This window comes from Eleutherodactylus coqui, chromosome 2 (genome assembly GCF_035609145.1).
Source record: "Eleutherodactylus coqui strain aEleCoq1 chromosome 2, aEleCoq1.hap1, whole genome shotgun sequence".
In the NCBI taxonomy this organism is placed as follows: Eukaryota; Metazoa; Chordata; class Amphibia; order Anura; family Eleutherodactylidae; genus Eleutherodactylus; species Eleutherodactylus coqui.
This window is the reverse complement of record NC_089838.1, coordinates 231,098,691-231,122,866: the sequence shown is the minus strand read 5'-3', so window position 1 is coordinate 231,122,866 and position 24,176 is coordinate 231,098,691. Positions and strand designations below refer to the sequence as shown.

Below are 24,176 nucleotides of genomic sequence, written 5' to 3'. Positions count from 1 at the left end.
CACTCACCAAGCGCTCTCCCAGATCACTGAGAGAAGTGTGTGGTTACTGATAGGTGTACAGTTCACTCTCCCTGAATAAGGATGGGCTGCGCCACACTTTTGCATATTACTGTGTTTCCCCAAAAATAAGAAACCGTCTTATATTAAGTGCTAGGCCGTACTTTACTTTTGGATGGAAAATCAATCACTTGGTCTGCTCATAAACCGGTTCACCAGACATCCTCTTAATGACGTTCTTTTATGTTTTGTTTTATTATATATGTTTTCATAACTGATCAATAAATGAATGTTTGTGTTGGTTTACTTTCAGCTGGACACTTATCCGTTTGGCAATGGTGAAACTTGCAGTCCATAATCTTAAGAATTTCTTCCCAATTGCTGGACTAGAGTTAACAGGTTTGTTGCAGTCTAGACTTATGAAGACTATAATATAACATGTTCTATTGGGGGTGTCACTGAAGACCATCTCTGCAGATGTGACATGGCTGTGACTTTAAGTGGTAAACGCTACTCCACAGCTCAGTCTTACACTTGCCCAGGCTACAAATTCAGCACAACGCGTACCTCCAACAGTCCAGACACTCATGAACACTAGTGCTGTCACCACGTATCCAGTGTGGGTGTTTAGTTCCAACGCCACACATGCAACATACTCGCTAGCAGAGTTCTAAGCATTGTACATTGGAAAGGAAAGTGATAAAGCAATGTACTAATGAGGTTCAATAAGCCCAATAACAGCTCTAGTTGTGTGTAGGGTATGCGGTATTAAACTCTTTTCCAGAGCACTCAGCTTAGAGTATGGCCTCATGTCCACGGGCGGGTCGGATTCCGTGGGCAGGAGCCCGCAGCGGAATCCCACCCTGCCCACGGACAAGGACATTGTTTTACCTGTTTTGGGTCTGTGTGAAAAAAAGATTGCAGCATGCTCTACTACACCGAGTACCACACAGCGTGAACCCTATTCTTTTCTATGGACAGCGTATGCAACACTGTCCATACGCAATACATTGTGTATGGGCGGCAATTCATATGCCGCAATGATACAGAGCGGGGAGTTTACAAAAAAAAAATTAAAATCGCAGTGCGCAAAACCGTATGTTTGAGATAGGCGATCCCGCACAGCGCACTCCTTGCCATACGCAGTTTCTGCTGGTAAAAAGGTGTGGGAGTCCTGCAGCGTTTTACAGATACAGTCTTGTGAATGAGCCCTAAATCGGCATACTGTGGATTCGTGGAGGAAATTTTCCACTCCATATGAAGGCGATGTTTGACCTCTCCTCTTCATGTCATGGCTTGTCCTGTAAATACTGCAGAATATCCGCAGCAAATTCCACAGCATTTATGGCCTATGTGAAGGCGGCCTTAAAAGATACTCTTAAGGGTTCTTTAAGGCAATAAGGCAAACCTATTAAAATTTTCTTTTTACTATACAAAGGGGCAGTGCTTAGTACTAATAAAGAAATAACAGGTATATAGATATATATCAAGGGGGTGGTCTACTCTGCCTAGTGTCAATGAAACGGGACGTCAGCCATTGACACTGAGCAGTAGAAATGGAGCCCATTGTGGGTGAACAGGGGGGGTCTAAGAAGTAAAATAAAAGCAGCAATGGAGTCAGGAGAGAGATGGCTGTAAAGGTATGCACCCCATCCAGAATGTCTGTATGAGGGTCTGACACATCCTTACGAACAGCCAGACTTCTTTATGTGATTAAAACAGAAAAAGGATGTGGGAGGCGGTGGGTCCATTTGTGTTGCTGACACCCCAGAGCCGCTACTCAATCAGATGTTAATTGTATAACAGGAGACAGGTCTGGGGAGTGTTTATCAGAACACCATTTGGGAGGTGGTTCAGATTTGGTGCAAGAAATGGGTGTGTGTAAGTAAATTGTTTTTTGTAAGGGTTATTGAGAGATTCTGAAAGAAACTTAAAAAAAGTTGAAAATACTGGGTGTTACTAGTTGGGGGTCATTGTCCAATCACGGCTGATAGTGTTAGACTGCGCATGGATACACCTCTTTGACCAGGCGAATGGTAACAGGCAGTTGTCAACTTATTCGTACATTTCTAGGAGGAGTAACAGAGGAACAGCACAACTTAGTCATGAAAAAAAGATTCTCCAGAAATGTTTCATGGAGAATAAATTATTTAGTAAACTGGGCATATCAGGGGAACCAACCAATCCTCTTTAAATTAAAAAAAACTCTACCTTAATACTTCTGATGCAATATATCATCACTTACTTTTTTTTTTCTTAATACTAGATCTTCCTGTAACATCTCCTCTTGGCATTGGAGTTGTCAAAAACCTGGAAAACTGGGAACAAATTCTACATGAAACAATGGACCAGTTTGAAGGACCCCCACCAAATTATATTAATCCCATTCCTAGTGAACTAACTGTAGGGACTGGGCCTGCTATTCTACGTCACAAGGCTATGCTGGATCCTGAAAATACACCATTTAAGTATGAAACTTAACTTGATTTAAAAAAAAAAATCCATCAAGTTACTTTAAATGTAATTAGATAACGTTCTTTAGATTGAATTGACACCGAATTTAGGACTTTAAAAAAAAGGATGTTCAAAGTTTTAATACCCAATATGTACTGAAGTTAACTGTCTGGCTGGGTTCACACAGGGCGGATTTGCCACAGAAATTCTGTGCTCTCTATGGGAGTGCCGGCTGCAACGGAAAAGCATGCAGCCAAGCCGCTCCAAAACCTGCAGCTAAGTGCCGCGAGTTTTAAATCTGAGCTTTCCCGGCGGAAATCTTGCAGCTTTTTGCTGCGGCAAAACCATGAGACTTCAGGAGTCCGCCCTGTGAGAACCCGGCCTATCTGTTCACAATTTTTTTTGTCTAGAGTATCTTACTTGGCTTATCTTTATGCAGGTCCAGAGATTACACCGCACTTCCTGTTAAGCGCCTCTGGCATTACCTTGTCAAGCAAGAACTTCTCCAGGAAACTTTTATTAGATACATCTTTACCAAGAAAAGAAAACAGAGTGAGGTATTCTTACACCCATTGTGAGGCATTTTGAGCAGTATGGCTTGGTATTGTATTGCCCTCCCATTCTTCTGCTTTTATATCGCCTTGCTAAATTGAACAGTTTATATTATATAGCTATTACATGGGGGAAAAAAATACCTATATCACTAGAAAGCATCTAAGAAAAAAAATACTTGATGTTCCTAACTATGTTCACTTCAGAAATGCAAAATGAGGTAAATGGTAAATATTGCTAGTGGGGCATAGAGGTTGAGAAATGTCTGTGTAAGTATGATATTTCCACCGTGGTGTTCCCTGGATTATTTACCATTTAAGCTTCTTTTTGTTTGCTGTTTCTTTTAATTTTGTATTAATTTAGTATTCTTAGTATTTGATGTTTCATGTGTTGTCTGATCATTGTGAGGTCGCCATAGGTTGCATTTACTGTGCATGACAAAGCATCACGCAAGTATTTGTCATGCTAAAATGATTGTTTCTGATTAGTGATCTGGAATGTCTCATACATTTTCTTTTTTTGTGTGTGTTTCTTTGTGCATGTGTTTTCGTATTTGTGACTGTGTGGTGTCATGTAGTCTGTAGAAGACAGTGCGGAGCGTTTCAGAGTAGACTCCATAGCAGATCTTCAGAAGAACCAGGTAGTATGTCCTTCAAAGGCTCCTACTCCTCTCGCACTTACCTACTTGTTCACTGGTACCAGCATTCTACTGTGTGTTTGGTTTTCTCTTAGTTTCTTCCTTTTTTTGACTTTATTAAATGTTCACATTACTTGCTGATGGTATGCATTGCTGTAATTTACAAGTACTCTGAGATTAGCAAGATTTAGCATTATCTTTGTATACAAATAGTCTTTTGTGTTAAGGTGCATTTAGATATCATTCAAAAAAATCATTCAAACAAAAGTGAATAATCATTCTATCAAAACACGAGCCAACGACTGAACAATGAAGGAAAATCGCGTGATTCTCGTTCATCGTCCAGTTTCTGCAGGACTAAAACTCATCGTTGGCTCGATCACTTATCACTCCGCCTAAACAGCGATCATTCAGTGTTTCACATGAGAATCGTTCACTTCTCGTTTTGTGCTTCACATCCCTAACAATGTATCTGCCTGTTTAAAGCGACTGCACAACGTCACCAGCCCATTGGCTCGTGCAAAGAGAATGGTAGAGTTCTCATTCCGTATAAGAGGAGCGTTCGATGTCTGCTCATGGCGGACAGCAGCAGTGTGCCTACCCTCAGCAAATTCTGCTAACCCCTCACTGACCAATGATTTTCTCATACTAATAACTATTTTGATGCTTTCTTTCAAAATTCTTTTAGGAACATTTCTATGTTCATCTTACGAGTAAAAAAAGAATTGCTAAAACTATATAATATCTTTAAAATGCTGGAACAAGTGAACTTCAGTCACACTAAGTAATCTCGTTTGTGCCTGTAAGAAAATGTTTTTTTCCAAGACTTGCTGTGGTGATGCAGAGATTTTTTGTTTCTTCGCAGGTTGAAGCTGATCTTGGTTATCCAGGTGGAAAAGCAAAAATAATTCACAAGGAGTCTGATATAATTATGGCTTTTGCGATTAATAAGGTAAAGACATTTTAAACTTGAAATGCTAAATCACTTTGTATATAAACTATTTTATTGAAGTTAATGGAGCATTACTTCAACCTTTCTGATTGTTCAAGAAAATTATTGGAAGAGCCTCTTCAAAGAAAAAGACCTGCTGACGTGAGGACAAGACAGATCCTCTTTTTTTTCCAAAGTAGTATACCATTGATCCCTAAGTGTCAAAACTATGTGCATGTATTTTGTTTCAAGTTTTGTTTATAATGGTCTAGTCAATAATATTGAAATTCTTAAGACATTAAGGAGAGTTTTTCTGAGACTTGATATTGATGACCTTTCTTCAGGATAGGTCATCAAAATCAGATCAGTAGGTGTCCGCTAATTAGGACTCTCACTCATCAGCTATTTGAAGTGGCCATGGCGCTCAAGTGAGCACTGCACCCACTTTAGTGCATACCAGTCAAAGCGCTAGTGGCATATTGGGACCCCAAAGTGGCCCTGCAAAAAATATTATAAAGTGGCCTTTTGTTTTAGGAGGAGCAAACACAAGTAGGCAGGGGACAGCAAATCGCCAACCGCAGCCGTGTAGGTGGTAGCAGGGGAGAAGCCTATGTGGTGTGCATAGCTAAACGCTGCAGATTTTCTACGAAGCAGAAAACCTTTTCGAACTGGAGGTATACATTAAGGTGCCACCTATTTTTAACCCGTTAAGCCACCAAACTTTTACTTAATGAACACCAGTACAAAGAACAAAATTACCAATGAAAACTATGAGGGACAAATAATGCCCCCAGACTGTAACTATATAATACGAATATACTGTTGCAAGAAAAGCTATAAAAAATTTTTAAGAAATAAAATTAAATTATGTTATTTGTATAGCGCCAACTTATTCCACAGCACTTTCAGGTAATTTTATTTATTACCCCTTACCAAGCTGGGTACTGATTTTACCAACCTTGGAAAGATGGAAGGCTGAGTCAATCTTGAGCTGGCCACCTGAAACATGCGGGTATTGAACTTGCAACCTTCAGGTCGTGAGCGAGGGCTTAGGACAGCATTTCTGCTGCCTTAACACTCTGCATTTAACAATCTACCATTATGATTTCTTTCCACCACAACTTCAATAATGCCTTCTTTATGCTCCCACTCAGGTAATAATATCCATTTTTTGCCACCACTCAGTAATAATGCCACTTTTATCCCAATTCACTAATACCCCCTTTTGTTTTTAGTTAGTAATAATGCTCCTTATGCTCCCAGTTAGTAACAATTACCCTTATGCCCTTATTCGGCAATAATATCCCCTTTGGCATCCATTTAGTAATAATACTCCATTTTATCCCCTTTTAGAAATAATGCCCCCTTTTTCCCCTCACTTTAGAAATCATGTTTCCTTATGTAAAATAGGCTAAACTTGGATGCTTCTTTCGCTTCTCAGCTGCAGTAGCCGGCATACTTTTGTTCAGTTCCTCCACTGTCTTTCGGGTTGTGCGAACATGTGGCAAATGTGATTGCTGCAGACAATCCCGTCTCAGGCTTAGTGAGGCTGGGGAATGTCTTCTGCAATCATATGAATTTGTCACATGATCACATAACCCAGTCAGTGGGGGGCTGAACAAAACTGCCTCGACTACAGTGGGCACAGAGCGACAGAGGCAGGTTAAGTGTAGCCTGGTTTTTGTTGTTTTTTTTTTTTTATTAAATACACTAAAACAAGCAGCCTGGGCCAACCTGCAACCACCAGGAAGACCCGAATGGTCCACCAGGATTTCTTCTGGTGTACTTAGTGGCCAGTCTGCTCCTGCACAGTGCCATACATTGTATAGCAGCTCAATCCCATTCATTTGAATGGAAATAAGCTGTTCTCAGGCCATGTAATCGATGAACATCACATGCCTGAGAGCAGTCCGTGGCTTCAGACAGCTGATCAGTGCGGTTCCTGAGTGGCAGACCGGAGGCTAGGTCATAAATATCTTAATCTAAGAAAAAAATCCTTTAAATGAAATCCACTGAAATCTTTTAATTGGTGTTGTTAGTGTGTTCATAAGTTGTAATAAAAACCAGTGTGTTTTCTGAGGCGCTTAGAAACCCTGGAATAGTCAAAAATGTTAACTACAGAGGCTATGCAGGCATCCCTGTGTCCCTAAGATCACTGTTGCCATGAATATCAGTATGTTTAATGCATTCTGGACTGAAGCCAACATCCCTGAGTGTCTCCTCAAGAAGAAAACTGACTGAGGACTGATGAAAAAGAACAAAAGATTACGTCAAGGGTACTTCAAAGCTGACCTTCAAGCTCAATATGCTGCATTTTCAAGTTCGTTCATTGCTGACCAAATAAATACAGGCTCTATGGGTAGCAGATCAAGGGACTCCAATTCTGAGAAACACAGACAATTTCTCTGCTTCAGGAGATCCTCCTACAGACAAATGATTCATCACAATTCGATTTCTACAGACAACACAACAGCACTATCCCAACTGTGACACAAGGAGGTGACTCACTCATGTCTTGGGGTTGTTTTGCTGTCTGTGACACTGAATGCCAGCAATTTATGCAATGGACAATCAATGCATTCTGGTCAGAAGTGTACGGCTCGATATTACGAAGCCATTGCACATCATGAGTCTTCAGAAGGTTATTCAGCCAGAACTGAATGCAAAATGTACCTGAGAATGGAGGAGAAAAAAACCTTGGATTGTTTTAAGTGGCCTCATCAAAATCTCTTTCATCATCTGTGGAAATGGGAGATCTCACAATGCTTCTACAGTGCCACTTTTTACAAGATAGTTTCCCTACAAGTCAATGTCTGACCTTCTAACAGGCCTTGCAACATGACGATATAGGATAAACCACGCTTTTCTCTTGGGGAAATATATGGGGAAAATATACCCATGGAAAAAGTTCTGGTTTGGCTTATATCCTTAGTCATGTTGCAGGGCCTGTTAGAAGGTTGCACATTGACGTATAGTGAGACTACCTTCCGAAAGTTATGGTACATTACACTATTTCCAATTTGCATCCCAAATTTACATGGTCTGTAAATCTGCTTTTTCATACTTGGTGATAAACAGTATGTCTCCTGACCAATATTTGTGAAAAGAACTCAAACTTGCATTTGGAAGTATTTGGCTCACAAAGAATGGGCAATATAGCGAAGAAAACTCCTTCAGTATTGCAGAAAGTACTTGACTGCAGTTAATGTTTTGAGTGCCTGTGCAGTAAATTTAAGGGTTATGAACACCATTTTTTGACCACACAATTTTCATATTCTGATTGCCAGATTGGAGTTGGAAGAATTATTTTTTTTGCCTTAAATAGTGTATTTTGGCCATGCAATGCGAGCAGAGTCGCTAGAAAAATCTATAATGCTTGGACAGATCAGTAGCAAAAGAAGATCTGACTGCCAAAGGACACGATGGCTGATACTGTCACGGATATCACACAACTGAAAGAAGCAGTGCAAAACTAAAAAACATGGAGGGAGGGAGCCTTTAGGGTAGCTGAGGTTGTGAACGACTAAACGGCTAACAAATGGGGAAAATTGGCTTCTACCACATTGGATTATTTTTGCCTTCCTCTGGATTAATGTTGGAAGGTAATAGACTCTACTGGATGGACATACTATATAGTATGTTACTATCTTATTTATTTATACTTTATCACTTGTTACCTAAACAGTTTAGGCATGTTAAATCTGAAAAAAGACCGGTAGATAACAAATCAGTACATTTACTATCAATTTATTAGTATGTTAGGGAAGAATTAAGTTTTTTTGTTTTTTTTTATTTTGCAGGCTAACAGCAATGAAATTGTCCTAGCTTCTACACATGATGTGCAAGAACTGGATGTGTCGAATCTCTTGGCTGCTCAGCCTTACATATGGATTGGAGAGGAATATGACCGAGAATCTAAAAGGTCTCTTTCTCTCACTGTCGCTCGGTATCTCACTCAAACTCTCATTTTGAGTCAAGTAGAAAGCTAATTATTGCACTGTTTATTTCCCCTCTTAGTTCTGATGACCTTGATTTCAGAGGGTCTACTACAGCCATTCATCAGACAGGTGTGGCTCCCTTTCACCTGGGACAGATGCAGTCGTCTTCATCTATGCCTTGGTTGGGGAGTGGCCAGACAAGCACTGGAGCCGGCATTGTATGCACATATTGCAGTTTATATTCTGAAGTATTTTATAATGGTGCTGTCACTCACTGATGTATGCTTAGAATTGTTAGATTTATTGACTGTTTGCAGAAAAATAAGAGGAATTACTTAATTTTTTTGTTCATGTACGTCATGAAATGTCCCTGTCTAAAGACTCAATGCCATACATTTAAGTCAAGGCTTGGGCGCAGAACCTTTACCTAGGTCAGCAGTTATTGACAGTTGAGCTCCTGTAATATCAATAGGGGTTCAGAGAAACCACTGATCCTGGCTGTCTGATCCCTTAAATACTGTGGTCAGCGCAACATCTGAGGAGCTTAACAAAGGGTGGGGACCCATCTATGCTCATCAACGCCATCACAGCCGGGGACAAAGTCCTTCAGGTCTGCCCCAGTGTTTTATGCAAAGTATTATGCCAGCAATCAAATGATTATTTGGGGAATAAGGGGTTGTGTCACCTGAGAGCGTCTGTTGGAACCTGCTGCTTTATAGGTCTTTAGGAGTGTGTGTGTGTGTGTGTGTGTGTGTACACGTACTTTTTACTATTATACATATCACAATTCATTAGAAGTGTCAGACAAAGCAGATGTCAGTTACCCATAATATGATGGATGCATGAAGTAATTATGTAGTAATCTTTATGATGTAATTTAGAATGTATTTTAAGGGGCTTTTGAAATCCATTGACTTCTTACATGTAATTTCTCTTTTCTCACTCTTCTGAAAGCTAATAAAAAGGAATCTAAATAATGTTAAAAGAATGACCTCACACCCAGTACATCAGTACTGTAAGTACCCAGCTTGAAAATCTTAGTTTGTCGAAACAAACATTGTATGCCATTCTAATCTTTATATAATTAATTTACTCTAGATCTTACTGGCGCTCAAGATGGCAGCGTCCGCATGTTTGAGTGGAGTCGGCCCCAACAACTTATTTGTTTCCGTCAGGCTGGAAATGCCCGGGTTACAAGATTGTACTTTAATTCCCAAGGCAATAAGGTTTGTGTTTCTTTTCAGTCGGCCATTGATGCTGGTGCATGGTGGGGCTACATATGACTAGATCAGCCAAGTACCATGTATATGAAGACCCCAGTCTTGTGTTATTCAGCATCCTACTTTGTCGTTTGCAGTGTGGTGTTGCTGACGGAGAAGGATTCTTGAGCATTTGGCAAGTTAATCAGACAGTCTCCAATCCAAAACCTTACTTGGTAAGTTCCTAAGAAAACAAATAGTTGTCTTGTGAATGGACAGTTTTTTTTTCTAATAAATACTAAATCTCTCTAGTACAATATTAAGGTTTTTGAATTTATTCAGAGGCTTGAAAACAATCACAGAAAATGGCCATATACTTACTCACTAAGGAGTGCATATAGATGCATCCTCTCACCATGCAGGTAGCAGACCACCAAATGAGGGAGCTAATTGCACCTGTGTGGGACACCGATGAGACAGCCACTCACACTGCCTCTTGATATAGAGGGGGGTAGCTGCTTGGTGTATACTCCCACACAGTGGAAATTAAGTGGCAGACCTTCTGATACATGTAGTTCACCATGCAGACCAGCAACCTATTAATGATGCCATAATAATTCGGCGGGTTGCCCTGCACTTCAAACAGTAAACCACATTGTGACTGCTACCCTGGGCTTCCACTGGAGTCTTAAAGCCACACTGCATGTGAATGATAGATAATAAATGCAAGGCATTAGTTGGGTTTTGGCCAAGATACATCAGCCCACTAACCATGTCACGGTTACACCAAGCAGCTACCCCCCTCTATATCAAGAGGCAGTGTGAGTGGCTGTCTCATCGGTGTCCCACACAGGTGCAATTAGCTCCCTGTTTTGGTGGTCTGCTACCTGCATGGTGAGAAGGATGCATCTATATGCATTCCTTAGTAAGTATATGGTCGTTTTCTGTGATTGTTTTTATGTTTCTATATTTCCCCTTTTGTGATGTATTCAGAGGCTTGGGTTTATGCCCCTTGGATCCTAGTGCAAAGATTATGCAAATAATATTTCAGACCATCTATGATTTAGTTGCTCCCTATTTTACATAAAGGTACGGTATTGGCGATTTCACTAATATGAAACCTTTCCATGGTCATACAAATGACTTCACTTATCCAAGGTCACATACTGCACCTTCTAAACTCATACCTCAAAAATGTATACATATGCTAAAAGGCTCTCTTGCCTTATGTGTTGTGGGTTCTGTTTCTAATGGAAACCACAGCACAATTCCTGATACATCATACGACTGCTACCAACAGTGCCTGACGGACACCTTTAACTTATGATGGGGTCCTTTTAGGTTGTGCTGTGGTGTCCATCATTTTGATGCCAAAAATAGCACTGCATACAGTACTATTCTTTTCATCAAGTCAGAGGTAATCTGCAACAGAAGCTTCAATGCAAATATAAGGTGTTAAACAGCGGGGATCGCCAGTTTCTCTAGTCCCTGCTGTTTGAGCAAGTGCCAGGCTGTTGTTCAAGAGCCAAGCATCTACTCCCCGTGGCAAGGAAGAACCATGCTAGGCTTCTGATGCGGCACCATAAAAACACAATTGCACCAGAATAAAGCCCCATAACATCTGGCGTAAAAAGGCGTATGGGCGGTTATTAAGGGGTTATTCCCTGCTTGATGACTTTGCATGCTAGTGGAAAGCAGATAATAGTGTCATTGGTATCATTGTAGTTTGTTTACTGTACTTGCTCATTTTGTTAATCTATATTAAATTCTGCATTTTAACTGGTTAGCCAAAACTAAAATTTTAATTTGTAATTGACTTATACGACGGTTTACAAGCAATTGGCACAATTCTTTATAATCACAAACTATTTACTATTTTAATGCCTACATCCCTTTTTACTTATGGGTTTGGAATCAAAAGCATGTTTCAAGTAACTGTATACAAAGCAAGTGTTCTTTGAGTTTAGGTATATCCTTTAAGAGTACCGCCTGGTCATATAGTTCATGGCAGTGACTCTGTGTGGTGTACAAATGTATGACAAATGGGACATTCTTGTATTTCTACAATGTTAATTTCAATCTTTTCATCAGTCTGTCATTAGGACAGTGTCAAGGTTACACTTAACCATGAAAATGCACTTTGCCAAAACTGCTGGCTTTTTTACTTTGTTGAGCAGAGGTTTGTAATAGTAGTAGACACGTGTGTCTTGTATTCTATTTGTGGCCTTCCACGCCTCTGTGAACTCCGTTAACTGCATCCAGAAGCAAATGCTTTTTCTGTCCATGACTTTGTATCTATAAATTGCTAAAGTATAGTGAGAAACGGAAGATTTCTTCCTTGAAGGTAATTTTTATGTTTACAGCTGCAGGTGGATTGATAACCGGATTAAACTTTTTCATTATACTCAGTTCGAATATGTATTCACATTGAAGATGTTGAATTCAATTATAATCATGTGCTTTCAGTAAACCTTAAAATTACTGTGTTTCTATTTTTGTGACTACATTTGTATATTCTATGGAATTAAGTTGCCTTTTTCCATACAACTCAAAGTAATCAACTATTTCAGATTATTTTTCTTCTTCTTCTAAAGCATCCTGATTGCAGAGTGTTAAATCTTGTTAGTAGGCTATTTTAACCATAGTTTGCATAGAAACGTCTAGAAGAAAATGAATCGCAGACCGTACCTTTTTCTCGTTGTGGTTTAGGCTGCATATATAGAAGATACTGTAGACAGTGTTCGCACTTCCATAATTTATTTTTTTATTTCACCTATCTGGTTTCCATCACTCTTCCACATCCACAATAATACAGCATGAAGCTCTAATCTATTCAGCAGAACAAAAATCATAGCAATCTTGCATCCAGTAAAACCGAAGCCACAGTACAAATACATCCTTAGGCTAGAGAATAGGATTAATTTTTAGTAATCTAATATAGTTGCATCATTTTACAGTATCATGAAAACACTTTATGAAAGGGTGGTGGGGAAGAACCCTGTCCATGGTCGACACAATTTTCTATCTAGCTAATGGACTTAGTGCACTGCTTTTTTGATTGGCCAGTGCTGATCACATGTGTAGCACAGATCAATCTAAGAGAAGGTATAGTGCATCGTCAGTCTACCACTATGAGTAAACTATGCGGATGAAGTAGTTTGAAGAGTGCGTGGGACTGTGAATCAGTGGATTGGATAGATGGCAAAGATGAACAAGTGCAATATATCACCCGCCCCCTATAGTCATGGACAGTACTTCAGCCCAAACTGGGAGGGTCACTTAAAAAAATATAAAAAATCGCTATACATACTATGTTGTTAGCATTCCTGAGCTGCTCTTCATGGTGATTGCACTGTTTTCAGTGCAGTGCTGGCTTTATTCAGAATGTTAAATATATAGTTGATCCTGTTTTGCAATGCAAGGGGTGAAGATACTCTCCACACTATCATTGGGCCATACACTTTTTCCTCCCTTGGAGAACGTGCTAGCGCATGTGAGACAACATTGGAAAAGTCTCAAGATTTGAGGTGCTTTGTTGGGTAGGCTGGTTTCACTTACTGCTCTGTTTAGGCACTCTGCCCAACCCACCCAGATTATGCACATCCCCTCAGTTGGTAAACCGTGATGGAGGCGCCGAAGGAGGTTCATTCCCAATATCCTTCCTAAGCTATGTTCATATCAGCATTAGGGTTTCTATTTCCCACCCTGTTATGGGAGCAGGAAGATGGAATTCCCTAGCCGAACGGATCTGGCTTATGACAGAAATGAACAGCGCCAAAGTGACCCCGTAGATTATAAAGGGATGTGTTGGCTTTCTATCATGCTGTGAAACAGTTTGTATTTAGCTTCAGGAAGAAATTGTACTTTTTAAATTAGGTGCTTTAGGTAACTGATGCAAAAGTTAAAGGGGTTTTCTGGGCCTAAGGTATTGATGCCTATCCTGAGTATAGGTCATCAGTATCACTCTGATGGGGTCTGTTGCTGGAGACTCCTGCCAATCAGCTGATTGAAGAGGTTGCACCTCCAGTGAGTGCCACAACCTCTTCTCAAACATGTGACATCCCATTCATTGGTCACATGGCCTGAGAACAGCTTAGTCCCATTCAAGTGAATAGGACTGTTGGCAGTAACAGGCACAGCTGCTATGTACAGCGCTGTGTCTGGTATGCGGTGAAGTGACAGCACAGCTTACCTGAGCGCTGCAACCACTTCAGGCAACTGATCCCAAGCTGCGTCCCCCCCCCCCATTAATCTGTATTGGTGACCTATTCAGAGGCTAGAGCATAAATCTCTTACACCCCATTTACACTGACAGATGATCGCTCATAAGCCGCCCATACGACAGTTTGAGTGACAGTATTGAGCTATCATCTTTGCATAGTTTATAGTAGCCAAGTAGCTACTTAAGAGCTATGCTGGCGGAGCGGGACACCACCACTATCGCTCGGCGAACAATACAGCTGTTTTGCATGAGGATCAAATCCAAGTTCTGTATAATGGTTTTTCAAGATCTCTCCTTGTCATATAATGGACAGAGGTGCAGGTCTTGTTAGTTACAGTACACTCACCAGAACTGTGTAATAAGCCATTTATCTGTACTTCCAGTGGCAAGAAGAAATCAGTCCTGCCCATGCAATGGGCACAAACAATGAACTATCATTTAAATGACAGCAATCGAGTGTATTGAAAACTGTGATGAATTGGATAGAAAGTATATTGGAAACTTTGCATCACGTAACAACTTATAATGAACGTGTAATTCCCTTTTTACTATTAACTATGTACGGCTCTGTTCACATCTCCATTACAAGGTTTCCATTATGGTGTTCATAAGAAATACCTGAAAAATTAGCGCAGCATGTCACGCTATTTATTTTTCACTGTGAAATAACAGACGCCATCACAAGAATAGAACAGAGCGCATTACAGCCAATGGGTTCTGTCATGTGCCGCTGGTCTCAGTCATTTGATGGATTCAGCACATTGGGTTTGTATTTTATGTGACAGAACAGAAAAAAGGAAATGTTTCTCACATCTTACCGTGTCCCACAAAATAAGGGCGACAACATAAAATCATTAAATCATATACGAGAATCATGGATTAGAACTAAAGATGAGCGAACACCAAAATGTTCGGGTTCGCGTTATTCGAAACGAACTTCCCGCGATGTTCGGGTGTTCGTTTCGAATAACGAACCCCATTGAGCCAATCAGAGGCAGCCCTCACTCACCCATTCATGAATTCATGAATGGGTGTGAGTGAGGGCTGGCCTCTGATTGGTCAGGCTGTGACCATTCAGAGGCATCTTATTCAGCAGGCGGGATTTTAAATCCCCGGCTGCTGAATACTACTCACAGCTGTTCAGAGCAGTTCAGGAGAACTGCAGCCTGCCGCGCTGAACTCCGTCTGCCGGCACCACGTGAGTATATATATATTTTTTATTTTTACACATTTCTGGATGAATTGCAGGGAAGGGCTTATATATTTAACCCCTTTCCGACAATTCATCCCGCGATCGCCGGCAGCCCATTGCATTCAGTGGAGTCGGCTGTATTGCCGGTTCCATTGAATTCAATGGGCAAACATCGTTCTTCTCTGTCACAGCTGTTACAGCTGTGGCAGAGAAGAAGGATTTGTCTTCTATATGTTCTCAATGGGGTTGGCGCTGCTGCCGCCGGCCCCATTGAGCGCATATAGAAAAGATTTCTCAGGGAAGAAAGTTAAAGTAACCCGAACATCCGAACATCGTGTGGTGTTCGTTACGAATAACGAACATCCCGAACACCCTAATATTCGCCCGAGCATCAAGCTCGGACGAGTACGTTCGCTCATCTCTAATTAGAACATATCGGAATTAAAGCGGTTTTATGGTTAGAATAAACATTCTAAAATCGGAGCAAAAGGGTTAGAACACTAAAACAAAGGCTACTTGCCTGTCCTCGGCCACATGATTTCTCCGGTCTTTGTTGATAGTGGAAGCAGAGGCCGCAGGGTCCCCACCCATTCTCCTGGCACCAGTGCTCACATCTTGGGCACCATGATGCCAGGCGTTCACAACAGTGATGCTGCAGCCTCTGGATCGCTGAGGTTAAGGACCGGTAAGTACCATTTGTTTTATTGTTTTAACCCCTTTTGGCTTTGATTTTAAGAAACTAAATCTAACCAGACACCCCTTTAATCTCCTGAGATTGAATAACTATGTAAATTATACTCTGTTAAACTAAAAGTACATATACAAATAAAACAAGGCAGCATGTATCCGTTATGGAATTAAGTGTCCCATGTGTCTTTTGTTGCCCATCTAAAATGAATGACTAAAGGCCCATTTAGACACAACGATTATCGCTCAAAAGCCGCCTGCCATTGTGTACTTTTCATCAGTGATTTCTAGCAAGCTAGAAATTAGCAATAAGCCTTATCAGTGCCACACGCTGATTTTCTCAGCGGGTTGTGCTGATAACATTCTTTCAGCTGGTATCCCGCAGCAGTTCTTAGCAGGACACCAGCTGAAGGCACCGAGAACAAAGCAGCTGTTTGCATATACAAAACAGCTGCTTTGTTCTCGGAGCTATCACAGCTGTCTCCCGTTCTGCCTGCATAACCTCTTAAGTAGCTAATTAGCTACTTAGAGTTATGCAAAATGATTGCTGACCCTGCGGATGTGCCGCGGGAAAGCAGGACATTTAAAGGGAACAAAAATGCTCTGCATATGCGCTCGGCGCACTGAGTGCATCCACAGTGTAGATTTCTGCACTTGAAATCCGCGCGTGCCCGTGGACATGAGGCCTTAGGATAAGCGAGCTAATTATCATTCTTCAATCATCGGCAATGTTTACACTGGACAATTACCATGCATTTTCACGCGATTCAACAATTATTTGAACGATGATCATTCCATGTAAAACGATTCATATTCAACAATTCGTAGAAGACTTCACTATCCCTACATTAGCATTTGTAAATTGCTGCACAGAGAAAAATTGATTTTTAGACCATTTGATCCTTATATTATCTGTGTGGACTAGAATGTGTAATTGTTTAAAGTTTTTATCATAGATTACCAGTCAATCACAAAAACAGCTTAACTATATATAATTTCTTTTTTTTTTCCCCAGAGTTGGCAATGTCATACTAAAACCACAAGTGACTTTGCATTTATTACCTCATCAAGCTTGGTTGCTACTACAGGACAATCCAATGATAATAGGTATGTTGTATGGAATAGACCAAGTATGTTTGTATTTAATGGCAGATTCTAACACATTCGAGATAAAGATATGTGAATATTTTCCCTTCTGCCTAGTAGTTAAATGGGTTACAGAAACTGAGTATAAACTGCCCAGTTTCCATTATATGACTTTTAATCCATAGAGGATTTCTACGTTCTTCAGTACATGTTATCTGTATTGTTCATGTAGTAGCTGCATTTACACACTATTCTTATGTTCCCAAGGAGATAATCTATTCACTCCAACTTCTAAACACTCTTTAAAAGTAACATTTTGTGACCATCTTCAGATTGAGTTCATGGGTAAATTTGAAGGGCGCCAACCTTTAGAATTCTCTTCTTGGTAGCTAAGCATTCTTGTATGGGGTCCTGGCTGCTGTCTTAGTTCCAGCTAGCTCAGTGTTTGCAAGTGTTTCTGTGGATAAATAACAGGAGGACAGAGTAGCACATTTGGTGAGAATGTTAATGTAGCTTACCTCAAGATAAAAATCCTTTTACAACATCATTTTATTGCCTAAATTATAAAAAAAAAAACATATATGACCTTACATTGTCGTAACATTCACACAAAAAAATAAGGATGATAAATATATTCGTCCTTTTGTTTAACTTATGAGAATGTAAGGTCATACATGAGTTTTAATTTTTGTAATAAAATGACGCCTAAGGGTATGCTCACGTGGCGGAATGTTGCAGCAGATTTGGTATGGAACTTGCGCCTATTCTACAGAAGATCCGTATTCCATTACTTTCAATGGGAATCCACGCCGTAGTCTATATAGTGCAAGTTTCAAACAAGAGGTGACATGTCACTTCTTGACATGAATTCCGAGTCAGTAATTGCACGTGCAGGTTTACCCATTGCAAAAGGCTAAATCTGTGTGTAGATCTCTGCCGGTATACATGCGCATAAGCTGCAGTGCAAATACTCGAGAAGCGAAATCGGCATGCAAAAATCCACATCAGATTCTTTAGGCTGTTTGTTTTATGGTTTTGTTTTGTAAAACACAGTAGAAAAAAAAGTCGATGGGAGCTTTCATATACCTACAGCTAGTCGTTCCCACCAGCATCATAATGCTGATTTAAATAATAAAAGATTGTGATGTCAATCTTTAAGTCTTTTGCCTTGTTGGAATAAGCTTCATATTTGAGAATCCCCCATTGCAGATCCAGCTGAAAATGTTGAACGAAAAAATGCTGCATGCAGCGCTTTTTCTTTCGTACAGAAGCTGGGTGGAAAGCAAGCAGAACCCATTATAGACCATGGGGTCCGCCCAGTACTGTTCAGTTCCATCCAGAGACTGAACTTTTTGGACACAGGGATTCCCCTTTCCTGCTCCCCAAATGGAGCAGGAAAGCAGAATTCCCAGTGCAGATGTGAAAGCTCCCTACCTCTAACCCTCCAGCCTGTGTCCTGCAGTAAATGGCGGTTGCTATAAATGCATGCATTCAGTTTAGAATAGTTTAAAAAAATGTAGTTTTTAAATCTGCATTAAAGTGAATGAGTAGAATGATAACTAATCACCCTACTACATGTGTGAGTTCCTGGCATTAAATACCTGTAAAATAAATCAGCCAAAATGCTGAAGGAATGAACTTGCAAATTTCTTCCTTGGGAAATAGCAACATTACTCCCATAAAAAAGGCAAAGGCATCAACCTGAAACAAATCCCTGTTATTCCTGTACTATGTGTCTTGTTAAGATTGATTTTTACTATTGAAATCCTGCTTACTTAGTTAACTCTTGTTTTTTGTCTTTTTAATTTTAGAAATGTTTGTCTGTGGGATACACTAATATCCTCAAGTAACAGTCTTGTTCATGGTAAGAAAATAAGGGCACTACAGGGTTTATACCAATGCTTCAAGAAAGGGTATTGGAATGCGTATATTACAGACTTGTTACCTGTAAGTCTACTGCCAGCTTGAGAGGGTCGAGAGGGATGAGTTAAATGAACACTAAACCTAGAAATAAGAAAACTGTTTCACTATTTAGTCTGATTTGCTACATGTTCCTGAAACCGACAATCATGTGGAAACCTTGCAGAGAAAGTAGTTAACGTCGTCTTCATTCTTTCTGGTTTTGGCTGGCAATCAGCTCATGGGAGGGACTTGGTGTTTGTTTTCTCATATTGCTGTGGAGTAGGGCTCCCTCTGCACGCAGTTTCATTAGAGCCATAAGGAGGAGGATGGGAGACATGGCCAATCCATTTTTTTTTTGTTCTGGGTACTGCTATGTGGATAGCAATTCCACATGAGTGCAACACTATGGCTATAACTACTGTATGGGAACTTACCGGCTGCACTGTATGGGTACAGCGCTGCTAATTTAGGTTTACTATGTTTAGCTATCATTTAAGATGCTATTATGTAGTTGGCAATGCAAAGTAGGTTTAATTATGCTTACATAGATTAGAGGTACTTTCATGTCATTACACTCTCTAAAGTGGCGGCTCATAAGTAATTACGGTTTCTATAAGGACACTCATGTGGCTGGCTCTACCATATTGGCCCTCTGTTTTATGGAGCAACTGTGTATAGGCATTGCAGCCTGGAGTTAGACTACTCTGTGATTATGGCAGTAAAATTATGGACAGTCTGTTTACCAGCAAGAGTCTCTGTCTTGCCATAAGTTTTCATCGCTGTATTTATACCTGTGTTTATACAGGTGTCTGGCCATCTAGTCAGTGACACTTCATGTTCTCTAGATATCACTTCTCAGCAGTCATCTCATTATCATCACAGGCAAAGTTACAATGAAAAGTAACCGCTACCATGTTTCCCCTGAAAATAAGCCCTAGCATGTTTTTTTAAGGATTTTTAGGGAGACTTGAAATATAAGCCCTACTCCAAAAATAAGCCTTAGATGCCATTTCTAAGTCAATAGAAATGCATTGGGTGCGTGGAAAAGGACCGTAAAAATGCAATGGCTGCATTTTTACAGCGCTTTTCGCACAAGTCAACCAAGTTACTTACCCAGCAGGTTCTGTCCAGGTCCTTCCCGCTGCTCTCCAGAGTCCAGGTGGGGTTCCCGCCTCAATGAAGTGATGGTTGTGATTTGGTACTTCCAAGTGCTGCATTGATTGGCTGAGCAGCACTAGAAGAACCAATTACAGCTACTGCTCAGCCAATTCATAAATCCCTCCTCCACAAAGTAATGGCTGTGATTGGTTCTTCAATCACTGCTCAGCCAATCACAGCCATTGCTTCATGGAAGCAGGATTTATGAATCCTGTAACCAGCAAGTGATCCTGTGTGGGCGGCCGAGGACTGCAGGAGCCGTGCCAGGGCTCTTGGGAGCAGTGGAAAAGACCTGGACCGAGCCTGCTGGATAAGTGACTCAGCTGACCTGCATCAAAATAAGCTACCTCTGCACTGATAGTACAGCATGTGGGGAACACTCTTCCATCTATATAATGTCTCAGTCGCATGAGCTTATTTTGTCTATGCATTACATACACATTTTTTAAGCATTTAACACGCAGTGCTGAAACTAAGCAGGTCTTTTCTTTGTCTGTATTACGGACCAAAATACTCCTAAACGTTTAATGGGAGCTGTAAAAATACGCTTTGGATATGCATGATACATATTTATCTAGAAGAAAGGTGAAATCTCCCGTAACTCTGTGTGTGGTTTCTTTCTGGCTTTTTTAAGCATGTAAATATATAGTGTAAATATACAAGCAAAAAAACAAAATGCACAGAGAATTTGTACTACTCGACCGAAATATGATATGCTTGTGTGAGTTATATCCAGACTAGAGGCTCTATGATCCATAAGGTTGCTGTAAAGCATATCTACAAATGTTAACGGTAGCTCAGGCAAGCTGGCCACCCCCAGAATCATGTACAAAAGCAGAATTTAAAATTTTACAGTCGGAAACAAAATATTTCACACAGATCTGGTTTTAACCCTTTCCAATCCAATGTCGGGCCTGCCCCGACATCATCATTTTCCTCCACAGCTCCAATGTCGGGGCAGGCCCGACACTGCAGTGCAGGAGTGCATCTGCACCCGATCGGCAGACACATCGGGTGCAGATACACTTGTGCACTGGTCCCCATCGAGGACCCCCTAGGAGAAGGCAGAAAGGGTTTTTAACCCTTTCTGCCTTCTCCTTTACACATTACATAGCGCTCAATTAGCGCTATGTAATGCATAGAGATTCCGGCCGGCCGGCGATCATGTGACCGCCGGTGTTACCTGACCCCCGACGGTCACATGAACTCCGAGCCGGGAGCCTGCACTGTGGGACCTGCTTACCTGACCGGCGTCTTGTGCGTTCTCCTTCTGTCTCCCGGCCTGGCGATCATGTGACCGCCATGTGCCACCTGACCCCAGCGGTCACATGATTGCCGAGCCGGGAGGCAGGAGGAGAATGTGGAAGACGCCTGACAGGTAAGCAGGTCCCTCCACGGTGCAGTGAGCACCTGCCCCCTCCTAAACTCTGTCAGTTCAGGAGGGTGCAGGGAAAATGTATTTTTTCTCACCCATTTTCCCCAGTTCCAATTTATTTGGAGCTGGGGAGAATGGGTGAGAAAAAAATAAATGGATTGGAAAGGGTTAATTAGTAAATAAAATATAGGCAATATTTCAACATTTAGACATGCTTGCAAATAGTATACTTGTCACCTACATAATTAATCAGTTTAACCGCTTTTACACACTTATTGGTTGAAAGAGGAAGCTGGGAAAAAAAGTTTAATTTGGGTAATTAGATTACATTTTACAGTATGTCAATACCCCCCTTTTTTTTTCTTCCTTTTAGCTTTCAACTGTCATGAAAATGGTGCCACCGTTCTGCAGTATGCACCAAAACAACAGCTCCTGATTACTGGTGGCAGGAAAGGATACATCTGCATCTTCGACATTCGACAAAGGCAAATGCTTCATACTTTCCAGGCCCATGACTCGGCTGTAAAAGCACTTGCCTTGGATACGTCTGAAGAATGTTTTGTCACTGGCTCAGCGGAGGGAAATATGAAGGTAAATCATAGAATTGGACCCATATACATCCGATTATTTCAAGTTATTTACAGCTTCACTAAAATCTGTTTCATAAGTGAAATGCTGCTAAGCTAAATGGCTATATTTGTCTTGTAGGTATGGAAGTTAACAGGCCATGGTCTACTTCATTCTTTTAAGAACGAGCATGCAAAGCAGTCCATATTTCGGAATATTGGTGCAGGTGTCATGCAAATTGAAGTAGGAGAGAAAAAGCGAATCTTCTCCTGTGGAGCAGATGGCACTCTGAAAATGAGGATGTTGCCTACTGCCTTGAGGACCCAGTCCGGCATTTTCGATATTCTCTAAACACTTTAACTTTTAGGCCTGTCTCCACCTTCAGATGTTGATCCACTGATGCACAACATGTAGGAAGGTATAGAAACCAAGAGGTTAGAAGCTGCTTAAGGATGAGACCTAAAGAGTTATTTATATTAGAGCCAGGTTTTTGCTGCTGAACAATGGATATGCATGTCTGCCATATAGATCTGTAAAACTGAGTACATGAAGGTTTTCCTGGTGAGCCTAGAGCACGCGTGCAAGCATTGCCGAACTTCTCAGCATCGTTCACACTTCTTGTTGAGATGCTATTATTTAATTTTGAGGTAGATCAGAACACAATAAATTGCTGTAATCTTTCTGGGTTTTAGGTTGATTATAAGAGGGATGGACAGAGGACCAAAAGGGATGTCATGGTCGTTAGCGTTGACATGGTTTTAGTCATAAACGCCTGCAAGCATGTAGCTACTCTACACCGCAGGAGAATTACCAGAGCCACGTACATATACACAAACCGTATATGGAACAAAGGTCACCACAAAGGAAGTCATTCACTATGTCCCTGTGGTCACTTTAAGAAGTAAAAGTTTTTAATTCTTTCCGTTTTTTAACTTTTTAAACTGTTTACACATATTCCAGACATTTGCTTCCAGACAGTTATACTTTTCAAAAAGCATGTCTATGTTTTCCTCCGATTTCCGTTTTAAATGAAGGTATTGTACGAGTATGTGTTTACCGACTCTTTGAGATACAACAACCAAGACAAACCAAGAATGAAATTTCCCTAAAGCTCATTCATAGCTTTTTAGGGCCAGAAGACCCTCGTCTCAATCTTCATTGAGTGGGTGGTCATTATTATCTTTGGTTGGGTATCTTTTTATTATTTTGTATTGCTTTTATTTATGTTTCGTTTTTAAACACTGAAATTTGCACATAATTTAACTGCTGTGTTTACCATATACGTTACTTTGCACATTACCACTTGTCCGTCTGAAACTTTGGCTTTAAGTTTTGTTTTTTTATTCATTGAAACCTATGTGTTTGTTGTAGTGAATGTGCCCAGAGTTCTTTGCATTCATGCTTAGTTTTTTATTTTTTATGCATTTTGGGGGTTTTATGCACCTCAATGATTACACTCTGCTGGATGCCCATCTGTCTGGCAATGAGCAGGACCCAACTGGATGTTGTGATCGCTGCTCTAATAGATTTCACAGCAACATATTTTAAAATGAATGTCAGGCTTCCTGTGGCCAGATAGTGAATAGTGGAAAGCGATATAAACTAAATTATTACACAGCATATGTATAACTATGCAGAGTTGAATATTGTTAGCTTGTAAAATACAAAGCAGTGTTGTCTTATTTTGATGTACTTTCTCTGTTGTAAACACATTGTTAATAGGCTTCCCAGGACTACTTACTGTCTATGTATTTACTTGTCATCCTCCAAGTTGTCTTATTATTTTTAATGCAGAGTTTTGTGTGTGTTGTACTGTAAAATATAATGGCATTTCATGCACCTTTCTCTTACTTTGCATTCCTTGAAGAATACTTAAAGGTATAAAGTATGTATAGAAAAGGAGTCATTGTTAGTCTACCTTTGTAAGTTCAATTAAACCTCTTTTATTTCATGGAAATGTGGTCAGTGATTTATTGCTTTCGTTAAAAGTAATGGAAATAATTGTACACATTTAGGCCGGTTTCACACAGCCAAGAATCTTGCGCAAGATTTGTGCGTTGAGGCACACAAATATGAACCCCCGCTGCGTGACCTATATTTGGACATGCCCTTGTATCGCCCATTGTTTTCAATGGGGCCAGCAAACCATCGCACCGCGTGGTAAGTGCACATGAGTGCGATACGAGGTTTCCCATTGAAAACAATGGGAAACGCTCTTCGATCAGCCGTGCCGGAAGATCGCTACTTCCTCGAAGTGATGCAAGGTGTTTTTGATACAA

General features: G+C 40.6%; 1 protein-coding gene across 4 annotated transcripts in view; it reads left to right on the top strand.

Moving 5' to 3' along the window:
- Positions 1-23,854, top strand: part of DMXL2 (Dmx like 2) — a 123,962-nt gene extending 100,108 nt beyond the window's left edge. For 3 of the 4 annotated variants that reach the window (XM_066592606.1, XM_066592610.1, XM_066592609.1), the window contains 14 exons: positions 311-396; positions 2,264-2,465; positions 2,891-3,008; positions 3,581-3,643; positions 4,506-4,592; positions 8,372-8,493; positions 8,589-8,727; positions 9,464-9,524; positions 9,608-9,735; positions 9,867-9,944; positions 16,825-16,916; positions 18,707-18,759; positions 21,704-21,921; positions 22,039-23,854. In XM_066592606.1, the coding sequence (XP_066448703.1) occupies positions 311-396; positions 2,264-2,465; positions 2,891-3,008; positions 3,581-3,643; positions 4,506-4,592; positions 8,372-8,493; positions 8,589-8,727; positions 9,464-9,524; positions 9,608-9,735; positions 9,867-9,944; positions 16,825-16,916; positions 18,707-18,759; positions 21,704-21,921; positions 22,039-22,248 (1,657 nt within the window). In that variant the 3' untranslated portion in view covers positions 22,249-23,854. The remainder of the gene's footprint in view (positions 1-310; positions 397-2,263; positions 2,466-2,890; positions 3,009-3,580; positions 3,644-4,505; positions 4,593-8,371; positions 8,494-8,588; positions 8,728-9,463; positions 9,525-9,607; positions 9,736-9,866; positions 9,945-16,824; positions 16,917-18,706; positions 18,760-21,703; positions 21,922-22,038) is intronic. The other variant, XM_066592607.1, reaches the window with a different exon arrangement.
- The last annotated feature ends 322 nt before the right edge of the window (positions 23,855-24,176 follow it).